This window comes from Procambarus clarkii, chromosome 33, assembly GCF_040958095.1.
Source record: "Procambarus clarkii isolate CNS0578487 chromosome 33, FALCON_Pclarkii_2.0, whole genome shotgun sequence".
Classification (NCBI taxonomy): domain Eukaryota; kingdom Metazoa; phylum Arthropoda; class Malacostraca; order Decapoda; family Cambaridae; genus Procambarus; species Procambarus clarkii.
Genome location: NC_091182.1, coordinates 25,441,815 through 25,465,164, shown reverse-complemented (window position 1 = coordinate 25,465,164; position 23,350 = coordinate 25,441,815). Strand labels below are relative to the sequence as shown.

The window sequence follows — 23,350 nt, the reverse complement described above, 5'->3', positions numbered from 1 at the left end:
ATATCACACCAAACCTGTCTCCTGAAGCCCACACAAAAAGAATTACGTCTGCGGCATATGCGAGGCTGGCTAACATCAGAACAGCCTTCAGGAACCTGTGCAAGGAATACTCAGAACCCGTACACTGCATATGTAAAACCAATCCTGGAGTATGCGGCTCCAGTATGAAGCCCGTACCTTGTCAAGCAAAAGACGAAGCTGGAAAAACTTCAAAGGTATGCCACTATAGGCTAGTCCCAGAACTAAGAGGCATGAGTTACGAGGAAAGGCTGCGGGAAAAGCACCTCACGACAGTGGAAGATAGAAGAGTAAGGGGAGACATGATCAAAAAATTCAAGACAAGACCTACAAAATTCTCAGAGGAATTGTCAGGGGTAGATAAGGATAATCTGTTTAACACGGGTGGGACGCGAACAAGGGGACACAGGTGGAGACTGAGTACACAAATGAGCCACAGTGACGTTAGAAAGAACTTTTTCAGTGTCAGAGTAGTTAACAAATGAAATGCATTAGGCAGTGATGTGGTGGAGACTGACTCCATACACAGTTTCAAATGTAGATATGATAGAGCCCAGTAGACTCAGGAATCTGTACACCTGTTGATTGACGGTTGAGAAGCGGAGCCAAAGAGCCAAAGCTCAACCTCCGCAAGCACAACCAGGTGAGTAAACACACACACACACACACACACACACACACACACACACACACACACACACACACACACACACACACACACACACAGGTCAAGGGGACACAGGTGGAAACTGAGTGCCCAAATGAGCCACAGAGATATTTGAAAGAACGTTTTTAGTGTCAGAGTGGTTGACAAATGGAATGCATTAGGGGGTGATGTGGTGGAGGCTGACTCCATACACAGTTTCAAATGTAGATATGACAGAGCCCGATAGGCTCAGGAATCTGTACACCTGTTGATTGACGGTTGAGAGGCGGGACCAAAGAGCCAGAGCTCAACCCCCGCAAACACAACTAGGTGAGCACAACTAGGTGAGTACACACACACACACACACACACACACAAGGGGTCTGGGAAAGGAGAGTTGACTACAGGAAAGGGGACTATAAGAGGATAAGGGACTATCTGCGAGAAGTGCAGTGGGAGGAAGAAATTAGAGGAAAAACAGTCCAAGATATGATGGGCCTAGTGATACGGAAATGCCAGGAGGCCGAAGAGAGATTTATACCAACAATAAAGGAAAAAAAGTAAGAGGGAATATAATAACCCATGGCTTAATAGACAGTGTCAGGAAGCAAAACTGGCCAGCAGGCGGGAGTGGAGGAAGTACAGAAGACAAAGGACAGAGGACAACAGGATCAGATGCAACAGAGCTAGGAACGATTACATTAACATAAGGAGAGCATCGGAAAGAAATTATGAGAACGATATTGCGATCAAAGCGAAAAAGCAACCTAAACTGCTACACAGCCATATAAGAAGAAAAATGTTGGTAAACGACCAACTGAAAAGAATAAAGAAAACAGAGGGGACATACACAGAACATGACAAGGAAATCTGCGAGGCACTGAATGCCAGTTTCCATGGAGTGTTCACAATCGAGCCTGAGCAGCTCCCATTGTTAGAAGAGATTACCCTAGATGAAAGACTATCAGATATAGAGGTGACAGCAGAGGAGGTAATGAAACAATTGACAACACTGGATGCAAGTAAAGCGGTTGGAACAGACAAAGTATCACCGTGGATACTAAAAGAGGCAGCGCAGGCCCTCAGTGTGCCTCTGGCAAGGATCTTTAATGAATCACTTATATCGGGATTATTGCCCAGTTGCTGGAAGAGGGCAAATGTTGTACCGATTTTCAAGAAAGGCGATAGGAAGGAGGCACTCAACTACAGACCTGTATCACTGACAAGCATTCCCTGTAAGATACTTGAAAGAATAATTAGACTAAGACTGGTTGCACGCCTGGAGAACGTTAGGTTTGTAAACAAACATCAACATGGGTTCTGAAAGGGAAATCTCGCCTAACAAACTTTTTTAAATTCTATGATAAAATAACGAGAATAAGACAGGACAGAGAAGGATGGGCAGACTGCATATTTCTGGACTACCAAAAAGCTTTTGATACAGTACCACACATGAGACTGCTGTTCAAACTCGAGAGGCAGGCGGGGGTGGGAGGAAAGGCCCTCGATCCAACAGTGGCCTCGTAGCCTGGTGGATAGCGCGCAGGACTCGTAATTCTGTGGCGCGGGTTCGATTCCCGCACGAGGCAGAAACAAATGGGCAAAGTTTCTTTCACCCTGAATGCCCCTGTTACCTAGCAGTAAATAGGTACCTGGGAGTTAGTCAGCTGTCACGGGCTGCTTCCTGGGGGTGGAGGCCTGGTCTAGGACCGGGCCGCGGGGACACTAAAAAAGCCCCGAAATCATCTCAAGATAACCTCAAGATAGCATGGATAAGGAGCTACCTAACAGAAAGGAGCCAGAGAGTTACGGTAAGGGGCGAGAAGTCGGAAATGGCGAACAGTAACGAGTGGAGTACTTCAAGGATCGGTGCTGGGGACCAATTCTATTTCTAATATATGTTAACGACATGTTTACAGGCGTAGAGTCCTACATATCGATGTTCGCGGATGACGCAAAGTTGATGAGAAGAGTTGTGACAGATGAGGATTGTAGGATCCTCCAAGAGGACTTAAACAGGTTGCAGAGATGGTCAGAGGAATGGCTACTGAGTTCAACACAAGCAAATGTAAAGTTATGGAAATGGGATCAGGTGATAGGATACCAAAGGGACGGTACACCACGGAGGGGAACAGCCTACCTGTCACGACGCGAGAAAGAGACCTGGTCGTGGACGTAACACCTAATCTATCTCCTGAGGCACATATAAATAGGATAACGACAGCAGCGTACTCTACACTGGCAAAAGTTAGAACATTATTCAGAAACCTAAGTAAGGAGGCATTTAGGGCGCTTTACACTGCTTACGTGAGGCCAGTCTTAGAGTATGCCGCCCCATCATGGAGTCCCCATCTGAAGAAGCACATAAGGAAACTGGAAAAGGTTCAGAAGTTTGCAATGAGACTCGTCCCAGAATTATGAGGGATGGGATATGAAGAGCTCCTGAAGGAAGTGAGCCTTACGACACTAGAAAAGAGAAGGGAAAGGGGGATATGATAGGAACGTATAAAATACTCAGGGGAATTGACAGAGTGGACACAGACGAAATGTTCACGAGGGGACATGGGTGGACGCTGGAAACTCAGATGAGTCACAGAGATGTTAGGAAGCTTTCTTTTAGCGTGAGAGTAGTGGAAAAATGGAATGTACTTAAGGTGCAGGTTGTGGAAGCAAATTCTATTCATAATTTTAAAACTAGGTATGATAGGGAAATAGGACCGGAGACATTATTGTAAACAATCGATGGCTCGAAAGGCGGGATCCACGAGTTAATGCTCGATCCTGCAGACACAAATAGGTAAGTACAAATAGGTGAGTACACACACAATCTAATCAGAGATGAAAGCTAGCAAAGCAACTAGGTAAAAGAGCATGGAGAAACTATAGAAATAACATGACACTTGAGAGCAGAGAAGGTTACCAGAGAGCCAGGAATGAATACGTCAGGGTGAGAAGAGAGGCAGAAGGGCAATAGGAAAACGACATAGCAAGCAAGGCAAAGACTCAGCCTAAATTGCTGCACAGCCACAACAGTGAAGGATCAGGTAATGAGGGAATTACCTGCTTGCGGGGGCTGAGCTCTGGCTCTTTGGTCCCGCCTCTCAACCGTCAATCAACTGGTGTACAGATTCCTGCGTCATATTTGAAACTGTGTATGGAGTCAGCCTCCACCACATTACTTCCTAATGCATTTCATTTATTAACTACTCTGACACTTAAAAAGTTCTTTCTAATGTCTCTATGGCTCATTTGGGTACTCCACCTGTGTCCACTTGTGCGTGTACCACCGCATGTTAAATAATCCATCCTTGTCTACCCTGTCAATTCCCCTGAGAATTTTGTATGTGGTGATCATGTCTTCACGAGCTCTTCTGTCTTCCAGCGACGTGAGGTGCAGTTCGCGCAGTCATTCCTCATAACTCATGCCTCTTAATTCTGGGACTAGCCTCAGAATTAAGGGAAGTCCCAGAACTGCTAGTTCTGGGACTAGCAGTCCCAGAACTAAGGGAAGTTCTTTTTGAACTTTTTCCAGCTTCGTCTTGTGCTTGACAAGGTACGGGCTCCATGCTGGGGCTGCATACTCCAGGATTGGCCTTACATATGTGGCATACAAGATTCAAAAAGATTCCTTACACAGGTTCCTGAAGGCAGTTCTGATGTTAGCCAGCCTCGCATATGCCGCAGACGTTATTCTTTTTATGAGAGCTTCAGGAGACAGGTTTGGCGTGATATCAACTTCTAGATCTCTCTCTCTCTCTGTCTGTTTCATGAAGGACTTCATCTCCCATTCTGTATCCAGTGTCTGGGCTCCTATTTCCTCCCCCTAGTTTCATTATCTTACATTTACTTGGGTTGAACTTTAGTAGCCATTTGTTGGCCCATTCCTTCAGTTTGTTTAGGTCATCTTGTAGCCTCATACTATCTTCCTCCGTTTTCATCCTCCTCATAATTTGTGCATCAATTGAGAGGAACGAGTCTATTCCCTCTTGGAGATCATTTACATATATCAGAAACAGTATTGGTCCAAGAACTGATCCTTGAGGGACTCCACTGGTGACGTCTCGCCACTCCAAGACCTCGCCCCTCACAGTGACTCGCTGTCTTCTGTTGCTTAAGTACTCCCTTATCCAGTGGAGTACCTTCCCTTTCACTCCTGCCTGCATCTCCAATTTTTGCACCAGTCTCGTATGTGGTACTGTGTCAAAGGCTTTCTGGCAATCCAAAAATATCCAGTCTACCCAGCCCTCTCTATCTTGCCTGATTTTTGTTGCCTGGTCATAGAATTCAATCAATCCTGTCAGCCATAATCTACCAACCATAAACTCATGCTGTTGTTTTGATACAAAGTTCTTCCGCTCCAGATGTTTCACTAGTTTTTTCGCACAATCTTTACCATCACTTTGCAAGGTATGCAAGTTAGAGACTGACCTTTAGTTTAGTGCCTCCTGCCTATCACCCTTCTTATATATTGGGACTACATTAGCCGTCTTTCAAGGTTTTGGCAATTCGCCTGTTACCGGTGATTTGTCATCATGGAGAGTGGCAGGCAAAGAGCTTCTGCTCCTTCCTTCAGTATCCAAGGTGAGATTCCATCCGGGCCTTTGTCACTTCCAACTCTAGCAGATGCTTCCTCACCTCCCCACTGGTAATCACAAACTTACGTAGTGGTCACTTCCCCAACTGTCAATCAACTGGTGTACAGGTTCCAGAGCCTACTGGGCTCTATCATATCTACACTTGAAGCTGTGTATGGAGTCAGCCTCCATGAGTAGTTGTGTGTATGTATGTGTATTCACCTAGTTATATTCACCTAGTTGTGCTTGCGGAGGTTGAGCTCTCCTCTTTCGGCCCGCCTCTCAACTGTCAATCAACTGTTACTATTATTTTTTTCCCCCACACCACACACCCACCCCAGGAAGCAGCCCGTGACAGCTGACTAACTCCCAGGTATCTATTAACTGCTAGGTAACAAGGGTATAGGGTGAAAGAAACTCTGCCCATCGTTTCTCGCCGGCACCCGGGATCGAACCCGGGACCACAGGATCACGTGTATAGCGTCCTGTCCGTTCAGCCACCGGTTCCCTGTGTGTGTGTGTGTGTGTGTGTGTGTACTCACCTAATTGTACTCACCTAATTGTGCTTGCGGGGGTTGAGCTTTGGCTCTTTGGTCCCGCCTCTCAACTGTCAATCAACTGGTGTACAGATTCCTGAGCCTACTGGGCTCTATCATATCTACATTTGAAACTGTGTATGGAGTCCGCCTCCACCACATCGCTTCCTAGTGCATTCCATTTATTAACTACTCTGACACTGAAAAAATTCTTTCTAACGTCTCTGTGGCTCATCTGGGTACTAAGTTTCCACCTGTGTCCCCTTGTTCGTGTCCCACCCGTGCTGAAGAGTTTGTCTTTGTCCACCCTGTCAATTCCCCTGAGAATTTTGTAGGTGGTTATCATGTCTCCCCTTACTCTTCTGTTTTCCAGGGATGTGAGGTTCAGCTCCTTTAGCCTTTCCTCGTAGCTCAATCCTCTCAGTTCCGGGACGAGCCTGGTGGCATACCGCTGAATCTTCTCTAACTTTGTCTTGTGTTTAACTAGGTATGGACTCCAGGCTGGAGCTGCATACTCCAGAATTGGTCTTACATAAGTGGTATACAGGTGTGGTCTATACATAAGTGGTGTGTGTGTGTGTGTGTGTGTGGAAAGGAACAGCTCTTCGAGATTACGTTTGAGTATAAATAACCTTCGATCAGAAAAAAGCCCATAAAAGCCCATAAAAACAGGTGGGGAGTGAGTACTGGCCCCACATAAACAGAGAACAATGCCCCCCTCAGCCCTGGGCCCTGAGACCAGCCCCACCCTGGGCGGGGGGACCAGCCCCACCCTGGGCGGGGGGACCAGCCCCACCCTGGGCGGGGGGACCAGCCCCACCCTGGGCGGGGGGACCAGCCCCACCCTGGGGGGACCTTAAGACAGGTCATATTATATACCACATCAATCTTGCCAAAAACGAATTTACGAGCATAAAGCCATATATTAGCGCTCTTACTGGCCAAGCGGGTTAATGGCAACCTTCCAGGTTACTGAGAGAGTACCACTAGGAACCTTCCAGGTTACTGAGAGAGTACCACTAGGAACCTTCCTTGTTACTGAGAGAGTACCACTAGGAACCTTCCAGGTTACTGAGAGAGTACCACTAGGAACCTTCCAGGTTACTGAGAGAGTACCACTAGGAACCTTCCAGGTTACTGAGAGAGTACCACTAGGAACCTTCCAGGTTACTGAGAGAGTACCTCTAGGAACCTTCCAGGTTACTGTGAGAGTACCACTAGGAACCTTGCTAGTTACTGCAAGAGTACCACTAGGAACCTTCCTTGTTACTGTGAGAGTACCACTAGGAACCTTGCTAGTTACTGCAAGAGTACCACTAGGAACCTTCCTTGTTACTGTGAGAGTACCACTAGGAACCTTGCTAGTTACTGCAAGAGTACCACTAGGAACCTTCCTTGTTACTGTGAGAGTACCACTAGGAACCTTGCTAGTTACTGCAAGAGTACCACTAGGAACCTTCCTAGTTACTGAGAGAGTACCACTAGGAACCTTGCTAGTTACTGCAAGAGTACCACTAGGAACCTTCCTAGTTACTGAGAGAGTACCACAAGGAACCTTCCTAGTAACTGCAAGAGTACCACTAGGAACCTTCCTACTTACTGCAAGAGTACCACTAGGAACCTTCCTACTTACTGCAAGAGTACCACTAGGAACCTTCCTACTTACTGCAAGAGTACCACTAGGAACCTTCCTAGTAACTGCAAGAGTACCACTAGGAACCTTCCTACTTACTACAAGAGTACCACTAGGAACCTTCCTAGTAACTACAAGAGTACCACTAGGAACCTTCCTAGTTACTGTGAGAGTACCACTAGGAACCTTCCTACTTACTGCAAGAGTACCACTAGGAACCTTCCTACTTACTGCAAGAGTACCACTAGGAACCTTCCTAGTAACTGCAAGAGTACCACTAGGAACCTTCCTACTTACTGCAAGAGTACCACTAGGAACCTTCCTAGTAACTGCAAGAGTACCACTAGGAACCTTCCTACTTACTGCAAGAGTACCACTAGGAACCTTCCTACCTACTGCAAGAGTACCACTAGGAACCTTCCTAGTAACTACAAGAGTACCACTAAGAACCTTTCTTGTTACTGCGAGAGTACCACTAGGAACCTTCCTACTTACTGCAAGAGTACCACTAGGAACCTTCCTAGTAACTGCAAGAGTACCACTAGGAACCTTCCTAGTAACTACAAGAGTACCACTAGGAACCTTCCTAGTTACTGCGAGAGTACCACTAGGAGCCTTGCTAGTTACTGCCAGAGTACCACTAGGAACATTCCTAGTTACTACAAGAGTACCACTAGGAACCTTCCTACTTACTGCAAGAGTACCACTAGGAACCTTCCTAGTAACTACAAGAGTACCACTAGGAACCTTCCTTGTTACTGAGAGAGTACCTCTAGGAGCCTTGCTAGTTACTGCCAGAGTACCACTAGGAACATTCCTAGTTACTACAAGAGTACCACTAGGAACCTTCCTTGTTACTGCGAGAGTACCACTAGGAACCTTCCTTGTTACTGCGAGAGTACCACTAGGAACCTTCCTTGTTACTGAGAGAGTACCACTAGGAACCTTCCTAGTTACTGAGAGAGTACCACTAGGAACCTTCCTAGTTACTGCTAGAGTATCACTAGGAACCTTCCTACTTACTGCAAGAGTACCACTAGGAACCTTCCTAGTTACTGCGAGAGTACCACTAGGAACCTTCCTAGTTACTGCAAGAGTACCACTAGGAACCTTCCTAGTTACTGCGAGAGTACCACTAGGAACCTTCCTAGTTACTGCGAGAGTACCACTAGGAACCTTCCTAGTAACTACAAGAGTACCACTAGGAACCTTCCTAGTTACTGCGAGAGTACCACTAGGAACCTTCCTAGTTACTGCGAGAGTACCACTAGGAACCTTCCTAGTAACTGAGAGAGTACCACTAGGAACCTTCCTAGTTACTGAGAGAGTACCACTAGGAACCTTCCTAGTTACTGAGAGAGTACCACTAGGAACCTTCCTTGTTACTGAGAGAGTACCACTAGGAACCTTCCTAGTTACTGAGAAAGTACCACTAGGAACCTTCCTAGTTACTGAGAGAGTACCACTAGGAACCTTCCTAGTTACTGCTAGAGTATCACTAGGAACCTTCCTAGTTACTGCGAGAGTACCACTAGGAACCTTCCTAGTAACTACAAGAGTACCACTAGGAACCTTCCTACTTACTGCATGAGTACCACTAGGAACCTTCCTAGTTACTGAGAGAGTACCACTAAGAACCTTTCTTGTTACTGCGAGAGTACCACTAGGAACCTTCCTACTTACTGCAAGAGTACCACTAGGAACCTTCCTAGTAACTGCAAGAGTACCACTAGGAACCTTCCTAGTAACTACAAGAGTACCACTAGGAACCTTCCTAGTTACTGCGAGAGTACCACTAGGAGCCTTGCTAGTTACTGCCAGAGTACCACTAGGAACATTCCTAGTTACTACAAGAGTACCACTAGGAACCTTCCTACTTACTGCAAGAGTACCACTAGGAACCTTCCTAGTAACTACAAGAGTACCACTAGGAACCTTCCTTGTTACTGAGAGAGTACCTCTAGGAGCCTTGCTAGTTACTGCCAGAGTACCACTAGGAACATTCCTAGTTACTACAAGAGTACCACTAGGAACCTTCCTTGTTACTGCGAGAGTACCACTAGGAACCTTCCTTGTTACTGCGAGAGTACCACTAGGAACCTTCCTTGTTACTGAGAGAGTACCACTAGGAACCTTCCTAGTTACTGAGAGAGTACCACTAGGAACCTTCCTAGTTACTGCTAGAGTATCACTAGGAACCTTCCTACTTACTGCAAGAGTACCACTAGGAACCTTCCTAGTTACTGCGAGAGTACCACTAGGAACCTTCCTAGTTACTGCAAGAGTACCACTAGGAACCTTCCTAGTTACTGCGAGAGTACCACTAGGAACCTTCCTAGTTACTGCGAGAGTACCACTAGGAACCTTCCTAGTAACTACAAGAGTACCACTAGGAACCTTCCTAGTTACTGCGAGAGTACCACTAGGAACCTTCCTAGTTACTGCGAGAGTACCACTAGGAACCTTCCTAGTAACTGAGAGAGTACCACTAGGAACCTTCCTAGTTACTGAGAGAGTACCACTAGGAACCTTCCTAGTTACTGAGAGAGTACCACTAGGAACCTTCCTTGTTACTGAGAGAGTACCACTAGGAACCTTCCTAGTTACTGAGAAAGTACCACTAGGAACCTTCCTAGTTACTGAGAGAGTACCACTAGGAACCTTCCTAGTTACTGCTAGAGTATCACTAGGAACCTTCCTAGTTACTGCGAGAGTACCACTAGGAACCTTCCTAGTAACTACAAGAGTACCACTAGGAACCTTCCTACTTACTGCATGAGTACCACTAGGAACCTTCCTAGTTACTGAGAGAGTACCACTAGGAACCTTCCTAGTTACTGAGAGAGTACCACTAGGAACCTTCCTAGTAACTACAAGAGTACCACTAGGAACCTTCCTACTTACTGCATGAGTACCACTAGGAACCTTCCTACTTACTGCAAGAGTACCACTAGGAACCTTCCTACTTACTGCAAGAGTACCACTAGGAACCTTCCTAGTAACTGCAAGAGTACCACTAGCAATCTTTCTAGTTACTGCAAGATTACCACTAGGAACGTCAAATATTTTCTTAAATATGAATAGAGTTTTATACATACCTTATACATACATATACATAAATACATGAGAGTTTTGGACAAATTTAGGCCTAGGTTATGTTAGGCCTGGGATAGGTCAGGTGAGGTGTTTTGGTTCTGTTTACATCCCGAGGGTGAAGGTGGCGTGTAGGCAGTAGTAAGCCATCGTTAATGTGTTTTCATTCATAAATATAGAACTGATACCAAGACTAGATAATGCTAAGTTAGTTATGAAACTTCCCAGTACGTGCTTAGTACAGATTAATTGATAGATTAAGCCATCCCAGAGGTGGCACGGGCATGAATAGCCCGTAAGTGGAGGCTGCTTGAAGCCAGTACCAGTAGCTGTTACTGTAGGTTTGTGGATGAATGGGATAGGGAAAGTGGAACAGGGGGGAAGGATAGTCTGGAGAGGAAGCTTCGCATAGAGTACAGCCAGGTGGCTCAACCCAGCAGGGGCGAGGATTTGTGGATAGATAGCAGAATCAATCACACGGCACATAGCACCAAGGGAAGCCAAGATTGCCAAGCAGCAGCCAGAAGTTCTTGTTTGATATCCCACTACAGCATCACAATCTCAGGGGGGAGCCCCTCAGGGCTCGATTTTTATCCTATTCTTCGGTTTCTCGTTTAGGCTTCGTGTCTGAACATGGGTGTCCACAGGCGACAGTGTCGGGCATCGTGGGAGATCCTCGATGATATTCCCCTGTAAGTCGATGGTGATCGCCTGAATATCTGAAAGCGGTGTATCGACCTGTGTCCAAAATGTCAGGGGCATCGTGGCCCTCAAACATGGGCGTACGTACCCAGTGAGACGGGTACGTACCCAGTGAGACGGGTACGTATCCGTCTCACATGCTCGTCTGAAGATGCGTAGTCCTCTTCGTCCTGTGTCGCAAGCGTTCCCGCTTTCTTTGTGGTGTGTACCGTTGTCAGCGTCCGTCTGGGTGCCCGTAGTTGTCGTCCGTGGAGCGTCCGTCTGGGTGCCCATAGTTGTCGTCGTCCGTGGAGCGTCCGTCTGGGTGTCCGTAGTTGTCGTCGTCCGTGGAGCGTCCGTCTGGGTGTCCGTAGATTGTCGTCGTCCGTGGAGCGTCCGTCTGGGTGTCCGTAGTTGTCGTCGTCCGTGGAGCGTCCGTCTGGGTGTCCGTAGTTGTCGTCGTCCGTGGAGCGTCCATCTGGGTGTCCGTAGTTGTCGTCGTCCGTGGAGCGTCCGTCTGGGTGTCCGTAGTTGTCGTTGTCCGTGGAGCGTCCGTCTGGGTGCCCGTAGTTGTCGTCGTCCGTGGAGCGTCCGTCTGGGTGTCCGTAGTTGTCGTCGTCCGTGGAGCGTCCGTCTGGGTGTCCGTAGTTGTATTCGTCAGCCGAAGGAATTCGGTCTGGGTGGCTGTAATTCCATGTTCAGGCACTGGTGCCAGTACAGGCACAGTGCCACTTGCTGCCAGAAGCTCGTTCACTGTTCCGAGGAACAAGTTGTGATCTTATTTCGCCACTCTATACACATAGGCTACGATGACCTGGATGTGGATGTTCTACATGTGGATGTTCTGGATGTGGATGTTCTGACATGTGGATGTTCTGGATGTGGATATTCTGGATGGATGTCGGGGTCTCTGGTATTGGTGGATCCTGCTGCTGAGGTTTGTTTGGACCACCAGTCTATTACGGTCGTCGTTCTGCATGTGGCTAGTGAGGCCTTCATGCTTCACGTCCATACCAATCAGCTTAAATAAGCCTATACTAATAAGCTTAGTACAGCTTAAAACCTCCGCCTGTGGTGGATGGGTTGACTACCAGGACCTAACCCGAAGACAACTAATACCTCTGGTTTGTCTATATATCCCTACGCCCTCACCTGTTATCTGCATGCACATTATTAGAAGAAAGAGAGAGAGAGAGAGAGAGAGAGAGAGAGAGAGAGAGAGAGAGAGAGAGAGAGAGAGAGAGAGAGAGAGAGAGAGAGAGAGAGAGAGAGAGAGAGGTCTGGCAAGAACTGAACACTTAAAAGTACTGAAGGACTAAGGATAGTACCGTCTCACACTATGGATTATATAGGAAGTAATAATTACTTTGATAATAATAATAATAATATTAATAATAAAATAATCCAAGTACCACAAGACCAGAAACGGTTGAAGGATAATTAGAACGTTTAAAACACTTTTCGATATGAAGCCTAATATATACATACATACATATATATATATATATATATATATATATATATATATATATATATATATATATATATATAATATGTGTTTCGGGTACGTCCTTAATCCTAATTTTCCCCAGAATACGACCTGCCAAATACTTCAACAACCACGAACCCATTCAGTGCTAGGTGAACAGAGGCATACAGGTAAAGGTTTGGCGCCCAGTCAATCCTCCTCGGCCAAGATACGAACCCAGGTCGAGGCGCTCGCGAGGCGCCCGGCGAATGCTTTACCACTGCGCCACGGGGTCCTCTTGACTTCACCTGCATACTAATCATGACATCAAAGAACCAATTCGCAAATTTTGCAACTTCACTTTTGCCTAAATGATACCTGGTATCTCTTGTACCTCTTGTTTTGGTCGGTCAAGATTAGAACTTCAAGCTTGCCAGCACAATCCATCTACCAGTATTCAGTCTATTATGGAAGACTGATTAGGTTTAAACCTTGAAAGTCTCAACGTTTTTGCCTGAATATATTCCGCTGATGGCTTAGGCTTCATGGTAGGGTCCTAACCAGTTCCAGAACCGGCTCTCAAACAGGCTAAGCTTTTTACTTTTACGTTTTTATCCCTAATAACACAATCTGGCAATATATTTACACCCAGGTCGGCAATCACTGTTGGGTGGTGAGGGGGAGGGGGGGGGGGCAGTGAAGGAACAGTGTCCAGTCCTTTCACCGCTGTTAAGGACTTGAACCCGGGTCTTCTCCCTTGTGAGGTAGGTGTTAACCACTACACAAGTCTGTGTTTATTATCAGCTATATTTGTGTATCAATCGACAGAGAGAGAGAGAGAGAGAGAGAGAGAGAGAGAGAGAGAGAGAGAGAGAGAGAGAGAGAGAGAGAGAGAGAGAGAGAGAGAGAGAGAGACAGAGACAGACAGAGAGAGAGAGAGAGAGAGAGAGACAGAGACAGACAGATCACAGCACTCCATTTGCTCAACTTTCTCTTCACTTCGCTTATGATGCTCATGTGTTTCATTTACGATAACTGTTCAGGAAGTAAAAATATATTTGTGGACATCACGTGGGACCTCACCCCAGCAGGGGTACCATCAGCAAGGGTACCATCAACAGGGTACCATCAACAGGGTACCATCAGCAGGGTACCATCAGCAGGGTACCATCAGCAGGGCACCATCAGCAGGGTACCACCAGCAGGGTACCATCAGCAGGGGTACCATCAGCAGGGTACCATCAGCAGGGGTACCATCAGCAGGGGTACCATCAACAGGGTACCATCAGCAGGGGTACTATCAGCAGGGTATCATCAGCAGGGGTACCATCAACAGGGTACCATCAGCAGGGGTACCATCAGCAGGGGTACCATCAACAGGGTACCATCAGCAGGGTACCATCAGCAGGGTACCATCAGTAGGGTACCATCAACAGGGTACCATCAGCAGCGTACCATCAGCAGGGCACCATCAGCAGGGTACCACCAGCAGGGTACCATCAGCATGGGTACCATCAACAGGGTACCATCAACAGGGTACCATCAGCAGGGTACCATCAGCAGGGTACCATCAGCAGGGCACCATCAGCAGGGTACCACCAGCAGGGTACCATCAGCAGGGGTACCATCAGCAGGGTACCACCAGCAGGGGTACCATCAGCAGGGGTACCATCAACAGGGTACCATCAGCAGGGGTACTATCAGCAGGGTACCATCAGCAGGGGTACCATCAACAGGGTACCATCAGCAGGGGTACCATCAGCAGGGGTACCATCAACAGGGTACCATCAGCAGGGTACCATCAGTAGGGTACCATCAACAGGGTACCATCAGCAGGGTACCATCAGCAGGGCACCATCAGCAGGGTACCACCAGCAGGGTACCATCAGCAGGGGTACCATCAGTAGGGTACCATCAGCAGGGTACCATCAGCAGGGTACCATCATCAGGGGTACCATCAGCAGGGTACCATCAGCAGGGTACCATCAGCAGGGGTGCCATCAGCAGGGCACCATCAGCAGGGTACCACCAGCAGGGTACCATCAGCAGGGGTACCATCAGTAGGGTACCATCAACAGGGTACCATCAGCAGGGGTACCATCGGCAGGGGTACCATCGGCAGGGGTACCATCAGCAGGGTACCATCAGTAGGGTACCATCAACAGGGTACCATCAACAGGGTACCATCAGCAGGGTACCATCAGCAGGGTACCATCAGCAGGGCACCATCAGCAGGGTACCACCAGCAGGGTACCATCAGCAGGGGTACCATCGGTAGGGTACCATCAACAGGGTACCATCAGCAGGGGTACCATCAGCAGGGGTACCATCAGCAGGGTACCATCAGCAGGGTACCATCAGCAGGGGTACCATCAACAGGGTACCATCAGTAGGGTACCATCAGCAGGGTACCATCAGCAGGGCACCATCAGCAGGGTACCACCAGCAGGGTACCATCAGCAGGGGTACCATCAGTAGGGTACCATCAGCAGGGTACCATCAACAGACTACCATCAGCAGGGTACCATCAGCAGGGTACTATCAGCAGGGTACCATCAGCAGGGGTACCATCAACAGGGCACCATCAGCAGGGGTACCATCAGCATGGTACCATCAGCAGGAGTACCATCAGCAGGGGTTACCATCAGCAGGGTACCATAAGCAGGGGTACCATCAACAGGGTACCATCAGCAGGGCAACATCAGCAGGGTACCACCAAGCAGGGTACCATCAGCAGGGGTACCATCAGTAGGGTACCATAAGCAGGGTACCATCAACAGACTACCATCAGCAGGGTACCATCAGCAGGGGTACCATCAGCAGGGGTACCATCAGTAGGGTACCATCAGCAGGGGTACCATCAGCAGGGGTACCATCAGCAAGGGTACCATTAGCAGGGTACCATCAGCAGGGGTACCATCAGTGGGGTACCATCAGCAGGGTACCATCAGTGGGGTACCATCAGCAGGGGTACCATCAGTAGGGTACCATCAGCAGGGGTACCATCAGCAGGGTACCATCAGCAGGGGTACCATCAGCAGGGTACCATCAGCAGGGTACCATCAGCAGGGTACCATCAGCAGACTACCATCAGCAGGGGTACCATCAGCAGGGTACCATCAGCAGGGTACCATCAGCAGGGTAGCATCAACAGACTACCATCAGCAGAGTACCATCAGCAGGGTACCATCAGCAGACTACCATCAGCAGGGGTACCATCAGCAGGGTACCATCAGCAGGGTACCATCAGCAGGGTTCCATCAACAGACTACCATCAGCAGGGTACCATCAGCAGGGTACCATCAGCAGGGTACCATCAGCAGGGTTCCATCAACAGACTACCATCAGCAGGGTACCATCAGCAGGGTACCATCAGCAGGGGCACCGTCAGTGGGGTACCATCAGCAGGGTACCATCAGTGGGGTACCATCAGCAGGGGTACCATCAGTAGGGTACCATCAGCAGGGGTACCATCAGCAGGGTACCATCAACAGACTACCATCAGTAGGGTACCATCAGCAGGGGTACCATCAGTAGGGTACCATCACCAGGGTACCATCACCAGGGGTACCATCAGCAGGGTACCATCAGCAGGGTACCATCAGCAGACTACCATCAGCAGGGTTACCATCAGCAGGGTACCATCAGCAGGGGTACCATCAGCAGGGTACCATCAGCAGGGGTACCATCACCAGGGGTACCATCAGCAGGGGTATCATCAGCAGGGTACCATCAGCAGACTACCATCAGCAGGGGTACCATCAGCAGGGTACCATCAGCAGGGTACCATCAGCAGGGTACCATCAACAGACTACCATCAGCAGGGTACCATCAGCAGGGTACCATCAGCAGGGTACCATCAGCAGGGTACCATCAGCAGGGTTCCATCAACAGACTACCATCAGCAGGGTACCATCAGCAGGGTACCATCAGCAGGGTACCACCAGCAGGGTACCACCAGCAGGGTACCATCAGCAGGGCACCATCAACAGACTACCATCAGCAGGGTACCATCAGCAGGGAACCATTAGCAGGGTACCATCAGCAGGGTACCACCAGCAGGGTACCATCAACAGACTACCATCAGCAGGGTACCATCAGCAGGGTACCATCAACAGGGTACCATCAGCAGGGTACCATCAGCAGGGTGCCATCAGCAGGGCACCATCAGCAGGGTACCATCAGCAGGGTACCATTAGCAGGGGTACCATCAGCAGGGTACCATCAGCAGGGTACCATTAGCAGGGGTACCATCAGTGGGGTACCATCAGCAGGGCACCATCATCAGGGGTACCATCAGCAGGGTACCATCAGCAGGGTACCATTAGCAGGGGTACCATCAGTGGGGTACCATCAGCAGGGTACCATCAGTGGGGTACCATCAGAAGGGGTACCATCAGTAGGGTACCACCAGCAGGGTACCATCAGCAGGGTACCATCAGTAGGGTACCATCAGCAGTGGTACCATCAGCAGGGTACCATCAACAGACTACCATCAGTAGGGTACCATCAGCAGGGGTACCATCAGTAGGGTACCATCACCAGGGGTACCATCAGCAGGGTACCATCAGCAGGGGTACCATCAGCAGGGTACCATCAGCAGGGGTACCATCAGCAGGGTACCATCAGCAGACTACCATCAGCAGGGGTACCATCAACAGGGTACCATCAGCAGGGTACCATCAGCAGGGTAGCATCAACAGACTACCATCAGCAGGGTACCATCAGCAGGGTACCATAAACAGGGTACCATCAGCAGGGTACCATCAGCAGGGTTCCATCAACAGACTACCATCAGCAGGGTACCATCAGCAGCGTACCATCAACAGGGTACCCTCAGCAGGGTACCATCAGCAGGGTACCATCAACAGACTACCATCAGCAGGGTACCACCAGCAAGGTACCATCAGCAGGGGTACCATCAGTAGGGTACCATCAGCAGGGTACCATCAACAGACTACCATCAGCAGGGTACCATCAGCAGGGTACCATCAGCAGGGGTACCATCAGCAGGGGTACCATCAGTAGGGTACCATCAGCAGGGGTACCATAAGCAGGGGTACCATCAGCAAGGGTACCATCAGCAGGGTACCATCAGCAGGGTACCATCAGCAGGGGTACCATCAGTAGGGTACCATCAGCAGGGGTACCATCAGTGGGGTACCATCAGCAGGGTACCACCAGCAGGGTACCATCAGCAGGGGTACCATCAGTAGGGTACCATCAGCAGGGTACCATCAACAGACTACCATGAGCAGGGTACTATCAGCAGGGTACCATCAGCAGGGTACCATCAGCAGGGGTACCATCAGCAGGGGTACCATCAGTAGGGTACCATCAGCAGGGGTACCATAAGCAGGGGTACCATCAGCAGGGTACCATCAACAGACTACCATCAGTAGGGTACCATCGGCAGGGGTACCATCAGTAGGGTACCATCACCAGGGTACCATCACCAGGGGTACCATCAGCAGGGGTACCATCAGCAGGGTAACCATCAGCAGACTACCATCAGCAGGGGTACCATCAGCAGGGTACCATCAGCAGGGGTACCATCAGCAGGGTACCATCAGCAGGGGTACCATCAGCAGGGGTACCATCAGCAGGGTACCATCAGCAGGGTACCATCAGCAGGGGTACCATCAGCAGGGTACCATCAGCACGGTACCATCAACATACTACCATCAGCAGGGTACCATCAGCAGGGTACCATCAACAGGGTACCATCAGCAGGGTACAATCAGCGGGGTACCATCAGCAGGGTACCATCAACAGACTACCATCAGCAGAGTACCATCAGAAGGGTACCATCAGCAGGGTACCATCAACAGACTACCATCAGCAGGGTACCACCAGCAGGGTACCATCAGCAGGGGTACCATCAACAGGGTACCATCAGCAGGGGTACTATCAGCAGGGTACCATCAGCAGGGGTACCATCAACAGGGTACCATCAGCAGGGGTACCATCAGCAGAGGTACCATCAACAGGGTACCATCAGCTAGGTACCATCAGTAGGGTACCATCAACAGGGTACCATCAACAGGGTACCATCAGCAGGGCACCATCAGCAGGGTACCACCAGCAGGGTACCATCAGCAGGGGTACCATCAGTAGGGTACCATCAGCAGGGTACCATCAGCAGGGTACCATCATCAGGGGTACCATCAGCAGGGTACCATCAGCAGGGTACCATCAGCAGGGGTGCCATCAGCAGGGCACCATCAGCAGGGTACCACCAGCAGGGTACCATCAGCAGGGGTACCATCAGTAGGGTACCATCAACAGGGTACCATCAGCAGGGGTACCATCGGCAGGGGTACCATCGGCAGGGGTACCATCAGCAGGGTACCATCAGTAGGGTACCATCAACAGGGTACCATCAGCAGGGTACCATCAGCAGGGTACCATCAGCAGGGCACCATCAGCAGGGTACCACCAGCAGGGTACCATCAGCAGGGGTACCATCAGTAGGGTACCATCAACAGGGTACCATCAGCAGGGGTACCATCAGCAGGGGTACCATCAGCAGGGTACCATCAGCAGGGTACCATCAGCAGGGGTACCATCAACAGGGTACCATCAGTAGGGTACCATCAGCAGGGTACCATCAGCAGGGCACCATCAGCAGGGTACCACCAGCAGGGAACCATCAGCAGGGGTACCATCAGTAGGGTACCATCAGCAGGGTACAATCAACAGACTACCATCAGCAGGGTACCATCAGCAGGGTACTATCAGCAGGGTACCATCAGCAGGGGTACCATCAACAGGGTACCATCAGCAGGGGTACCATCAGCATGGTACCATCAGCAGGAGTACCATCAGCAGGGGTACCATCAGCAGGGTACCATCAGCAGGGGTACCATCAACAGGGTACCATCAGCAGGGCAACATCAGCAGGGTACCACCAGCAGGGTACCATCAGCAGGGGTACCATCAGTAGGGTACCATAAGCAGGGTACCATCAACAGACTACCATCAGCAGGGTACCATCAGCAGGGGTACCATCAGCAGGGGTACCATCAGTAGGGTACCATCAGCAGGGGTACCATCAGCAGGGGTACCATCAGCAAAGGTACCATTAGCAGGGTACCATCAGCAGGGGTACCATCAGTGGGGTACCATCAGCAGGGTACCATCAGTGGGGTACCATCAGCAGGGGTACCATCAGTAGGGTACCATCAGCAGGGGTACCATCAGCAGGGTACCATCAGCAGGGGTACCATCAGCAGGGTACCATCAGCAGGGTACCATCAGCAGGGTACCATCAGCAGACTACCATCAGCAGGGGTACCATCAGCAGGGTACCATCAGCAGGGTACCATCAGCAGGGTAGCATCAACAGACTACCATCAGCAGAGTACCATCAGCAGGGTACCATCAGCAGACTACCATCAGCAGGGGTACCATCAGCAGGGTACCATCAGCAGGGTACCATCAGCAGGGTTCCATCAACAGACTACCATCAGCAGGGTACCATCAGCAGGGTACCATCAGCAGGGTACCATCAGCAGGGTTCCATCAACAGACTACCATCAGCAGGGTACCATCAGCAGGGTACCATCAGCAGGGGCACCGTCAGTGGGGTACCATCAGCAGGGTACCATCAGTGGGGTACCATCAGCAGGGGTACCATCAGTAGGGTACCATCAGCAGGGGTACCATCAGCAGGGTACCATCAACAGACTACCATCAGTAGGGTACCATCAGCAGGGGTACCATCAGTAGGGTACCATCACCAGGGTACCATCACCAGGGGTACCATCAGCAGGGTACCATCAGCAGGGTACCATCAGCAGACTACCATCAGCAGGGTTACCATCAGCAGGGTACCATCAGCAGGGGTACCATCAGCAGGGTACCATCAGCAGGGGTACCATCACCAGGGGTACCATCAGCAGGGGTATCATCAGCAGGGTACCATCAGCAGACTACCATCAGCAGGGGTACCATCAGCAGGGTACCATCAGCAGGGTACCATCAGCAGGGTACCATCAACAGACTACCATCAGCAGGGTACCATCAGCAGGGTACCATCAGCAGGGTACCATCAGCAGGGTTCCATCAACAGACTACCATCAGCAGGGTACCATCAGCAGGGTACCATCAGCAGGGTACCACCAGCAGGGTACCACCAGCAGGGTACCATCAGCAGGGCACCATCAACAGACTACCATCAGCAGGGTACCATCAGCAGGGAACCATTAGCAGGGTACCATCAGCAGGGTACCACCAGCAGGGTACCATCAACAGACTACCATCAGCAGGGTACCATCAGCAGGGTACCATCAGCAGGGTCAGCCGGGTGCCATCAGCAGGGCACCATCAGCAGGGTACCATCAGCAGGGTACCATTAGCAGGGGTACCATCAGCAGGGTACCATCAGCAGGGTACCATTAGCAGGGGTACCATCAGTGGGGTACCATCAGCAGGGCACCAATATCAGGGGTACCATCAGCAGGGTACCATCAGCAGGGTACCATTAGCAGGGGTACCATCAGTGGGGTACCATCAGCAGGGTACCATCAGTGGGGTACCATCAGCAGGGGTACCATCAGTAGGGTACCACCAGCAGGGTACCATCAGCAGGGTACCATCAGTAGGGTACCATCAGCAGTGGTACCATCAGCAGGGTACCATCAACAGACTACCATCAGTAGGGTACCATCAGCAGGGGTACCATCAGTAGGGTACCATCACCAGGGGTACCATCAGCAGGGTACCATCAGTAGGGTACCATCACCAGGGGTACCATCAGCAGGGTACCATCAGCAGGGGTACCATCAGCAGGGTACCATCAGCAGGGGTACCATCAGCAGGGTACCATCAGCAGACTACCATCAGCAGGGGTACCATCAACAGGGTACCATCAGCAGGGTACCATCAGCAGGGTAGCATCAACAGACTACCATCAGCAGGGTACCATCAGCAGGGTACCATAAACAGGGTACCATCAGCAGGGTACCATCAGCAGGGTTCCATCAACAGACTACCATCAGCAGGGTACCATCAGCAGCGTACCATCAACAGGGTACCCTCAAGCAGGGTACCATCAGCAGGGTACCATCAACAGACTACCATCAGCAGGGTACCACCAGCAAGGTACCATCAGCAGGGGTACCATCAGTAGGGTACCATCAGCAGGGTACCATCAACAGACTACCATCAGCAGGGTACCATCAGCAGGGTACCATCAGCAGGGGTACCATCAGCAGGGGTACCATCAGTAGGGTACCATCAGCAGGGGTACCATAAGCAGGGGTACCATCAGCAAGGGTACCATCAGCAGGGTACCATCAGCAGGGTACCATCAGCAGGGGTACCATCAGTAGGGTACCATCAGCAGGGGTACCATCAGTGGGGTACCATCAGCAGGGTACCACCAGCAGGGTACCATCAGCAGGGGTACCATCAGTAGGGTACCATCAGCAGGGTACCATCAACAGACTACCATGAGCAGGGTACTATCAGCAGGGTACCATCAGCAGGGTACCATCAGCAGGGGTACCATCAGCAGGGGTACCATCAGTAGGGTACCATCAGCAGGGGTACCATAAGCAGGGGTACCATCAGCAGGGTACCATCAACAGACTACCATCAGTAGGGTACCATCGGCAGGGGTACCATCAGTAGGGTACCATCACCAGGGTACCATCACCAGGGGTACCATCAGCAGGGGTACCATCAGCAGGGTACCATCAGCAGACTACCATCAGCAGGGGTACCATCAGCAGGGGTACCATTAGCAGGGTACCATCAGCAGGGGTACCATCAGCAGGGGTACCATCAGCAGGGTACCATCAGCAGGGTACCATCAGCAGGGGTACCATCAGCAGGGTACCATCAGCACGGTACCATCAACATACTACCATCAGCAGGGTACCATCAGCAGGGTACCATCAACAGGGTACCATCAGCAGGGTACAATCAGCGGGGTACCATCAGCAGGGTACCATCAACAGACTACCATCAGCAGAGTACCATCAGAAGGGTACCATCAGCAGGGTACCATCAACAGACTACCATCAGCAGGGTACCACCAGCAGGGTACCATCAGCAGGGTACCATCAGCAGACTACCATCAGCAGGGTACCATCAGCAGGGTACCATCAACAGGGTACCATCAACAGACTACCATCAGCAGAGTACCATCAGAAGGGTACCATCAGCAGGGTACCATCAACAAGGTACCATCAGCAGGGTACCACCAGCAGGGTACCACCAGCAGGGTACCATCAACAGACTACCATCAGCAGGGTACCATCAACAGGGTACCATCAGCAGGGTACCATCAGCAGGGTACCATCAGCAGGGTACCATCAACAGGGTACCATCAGCAGGGTACCATCAGCAGGGTACCATCAGCAGGGTACCATTAGCAGGGGTACCATCATCAGGGGTACCATCAGCAGGGTACCATCAGCAGGGGTACCATCAGCAGGGTACCATCAGCAGGGTACCATCAGCAGGGTACCATCAGCAGGGGTACCATCAGCAGGGTGCCATCAGCAGGGTACCATCAGCAGGGGTACCATCAGCAGGATACCATCAGCAGGGTACCATCAGCAGGGTACCATCCGCAGGGTACCATCAGCAGGGGTACCATCAGCAGGGTACCATCAGCAGGGTACCATCAGCAGGGTACCATCAGCAGGGTACCATCAGCAAGGGTACCATCAGCAGGGTACCATCAGCAGA

General features: G+C 50.3%; 1 protein-coding gene across 1 annotated transcript in view; it reads right to left on the bottom strand.

The window, feature by feature from the left end:
* The window catches only part of LOC123765287 (uncharacterized), a 93,830-nt gene that overhangs the window by 22,050 nt on the left and 48,430 nt on the right, over positions 1-23,350 (bottom strand). The window contains exons 2-4 of the mRNA XM_069335367.1: positions 12,015-12,202; positions 11,340-11,865; positions 10,312-10,476 (exon numbers count right to left, since the gene is read on the bottom strand). Of these exons, the coding sequence (XP_069191468.1) occupies positions 10,312-10,476; positions 11,340-11,865; positions 12,015-12,202 (879 nt within the window). The remainder of the gene's footprint in view (positions 1-10,311; positions 10,477-11,339; positions 11,866-12,014; positions 12,203-23,350) is intronic.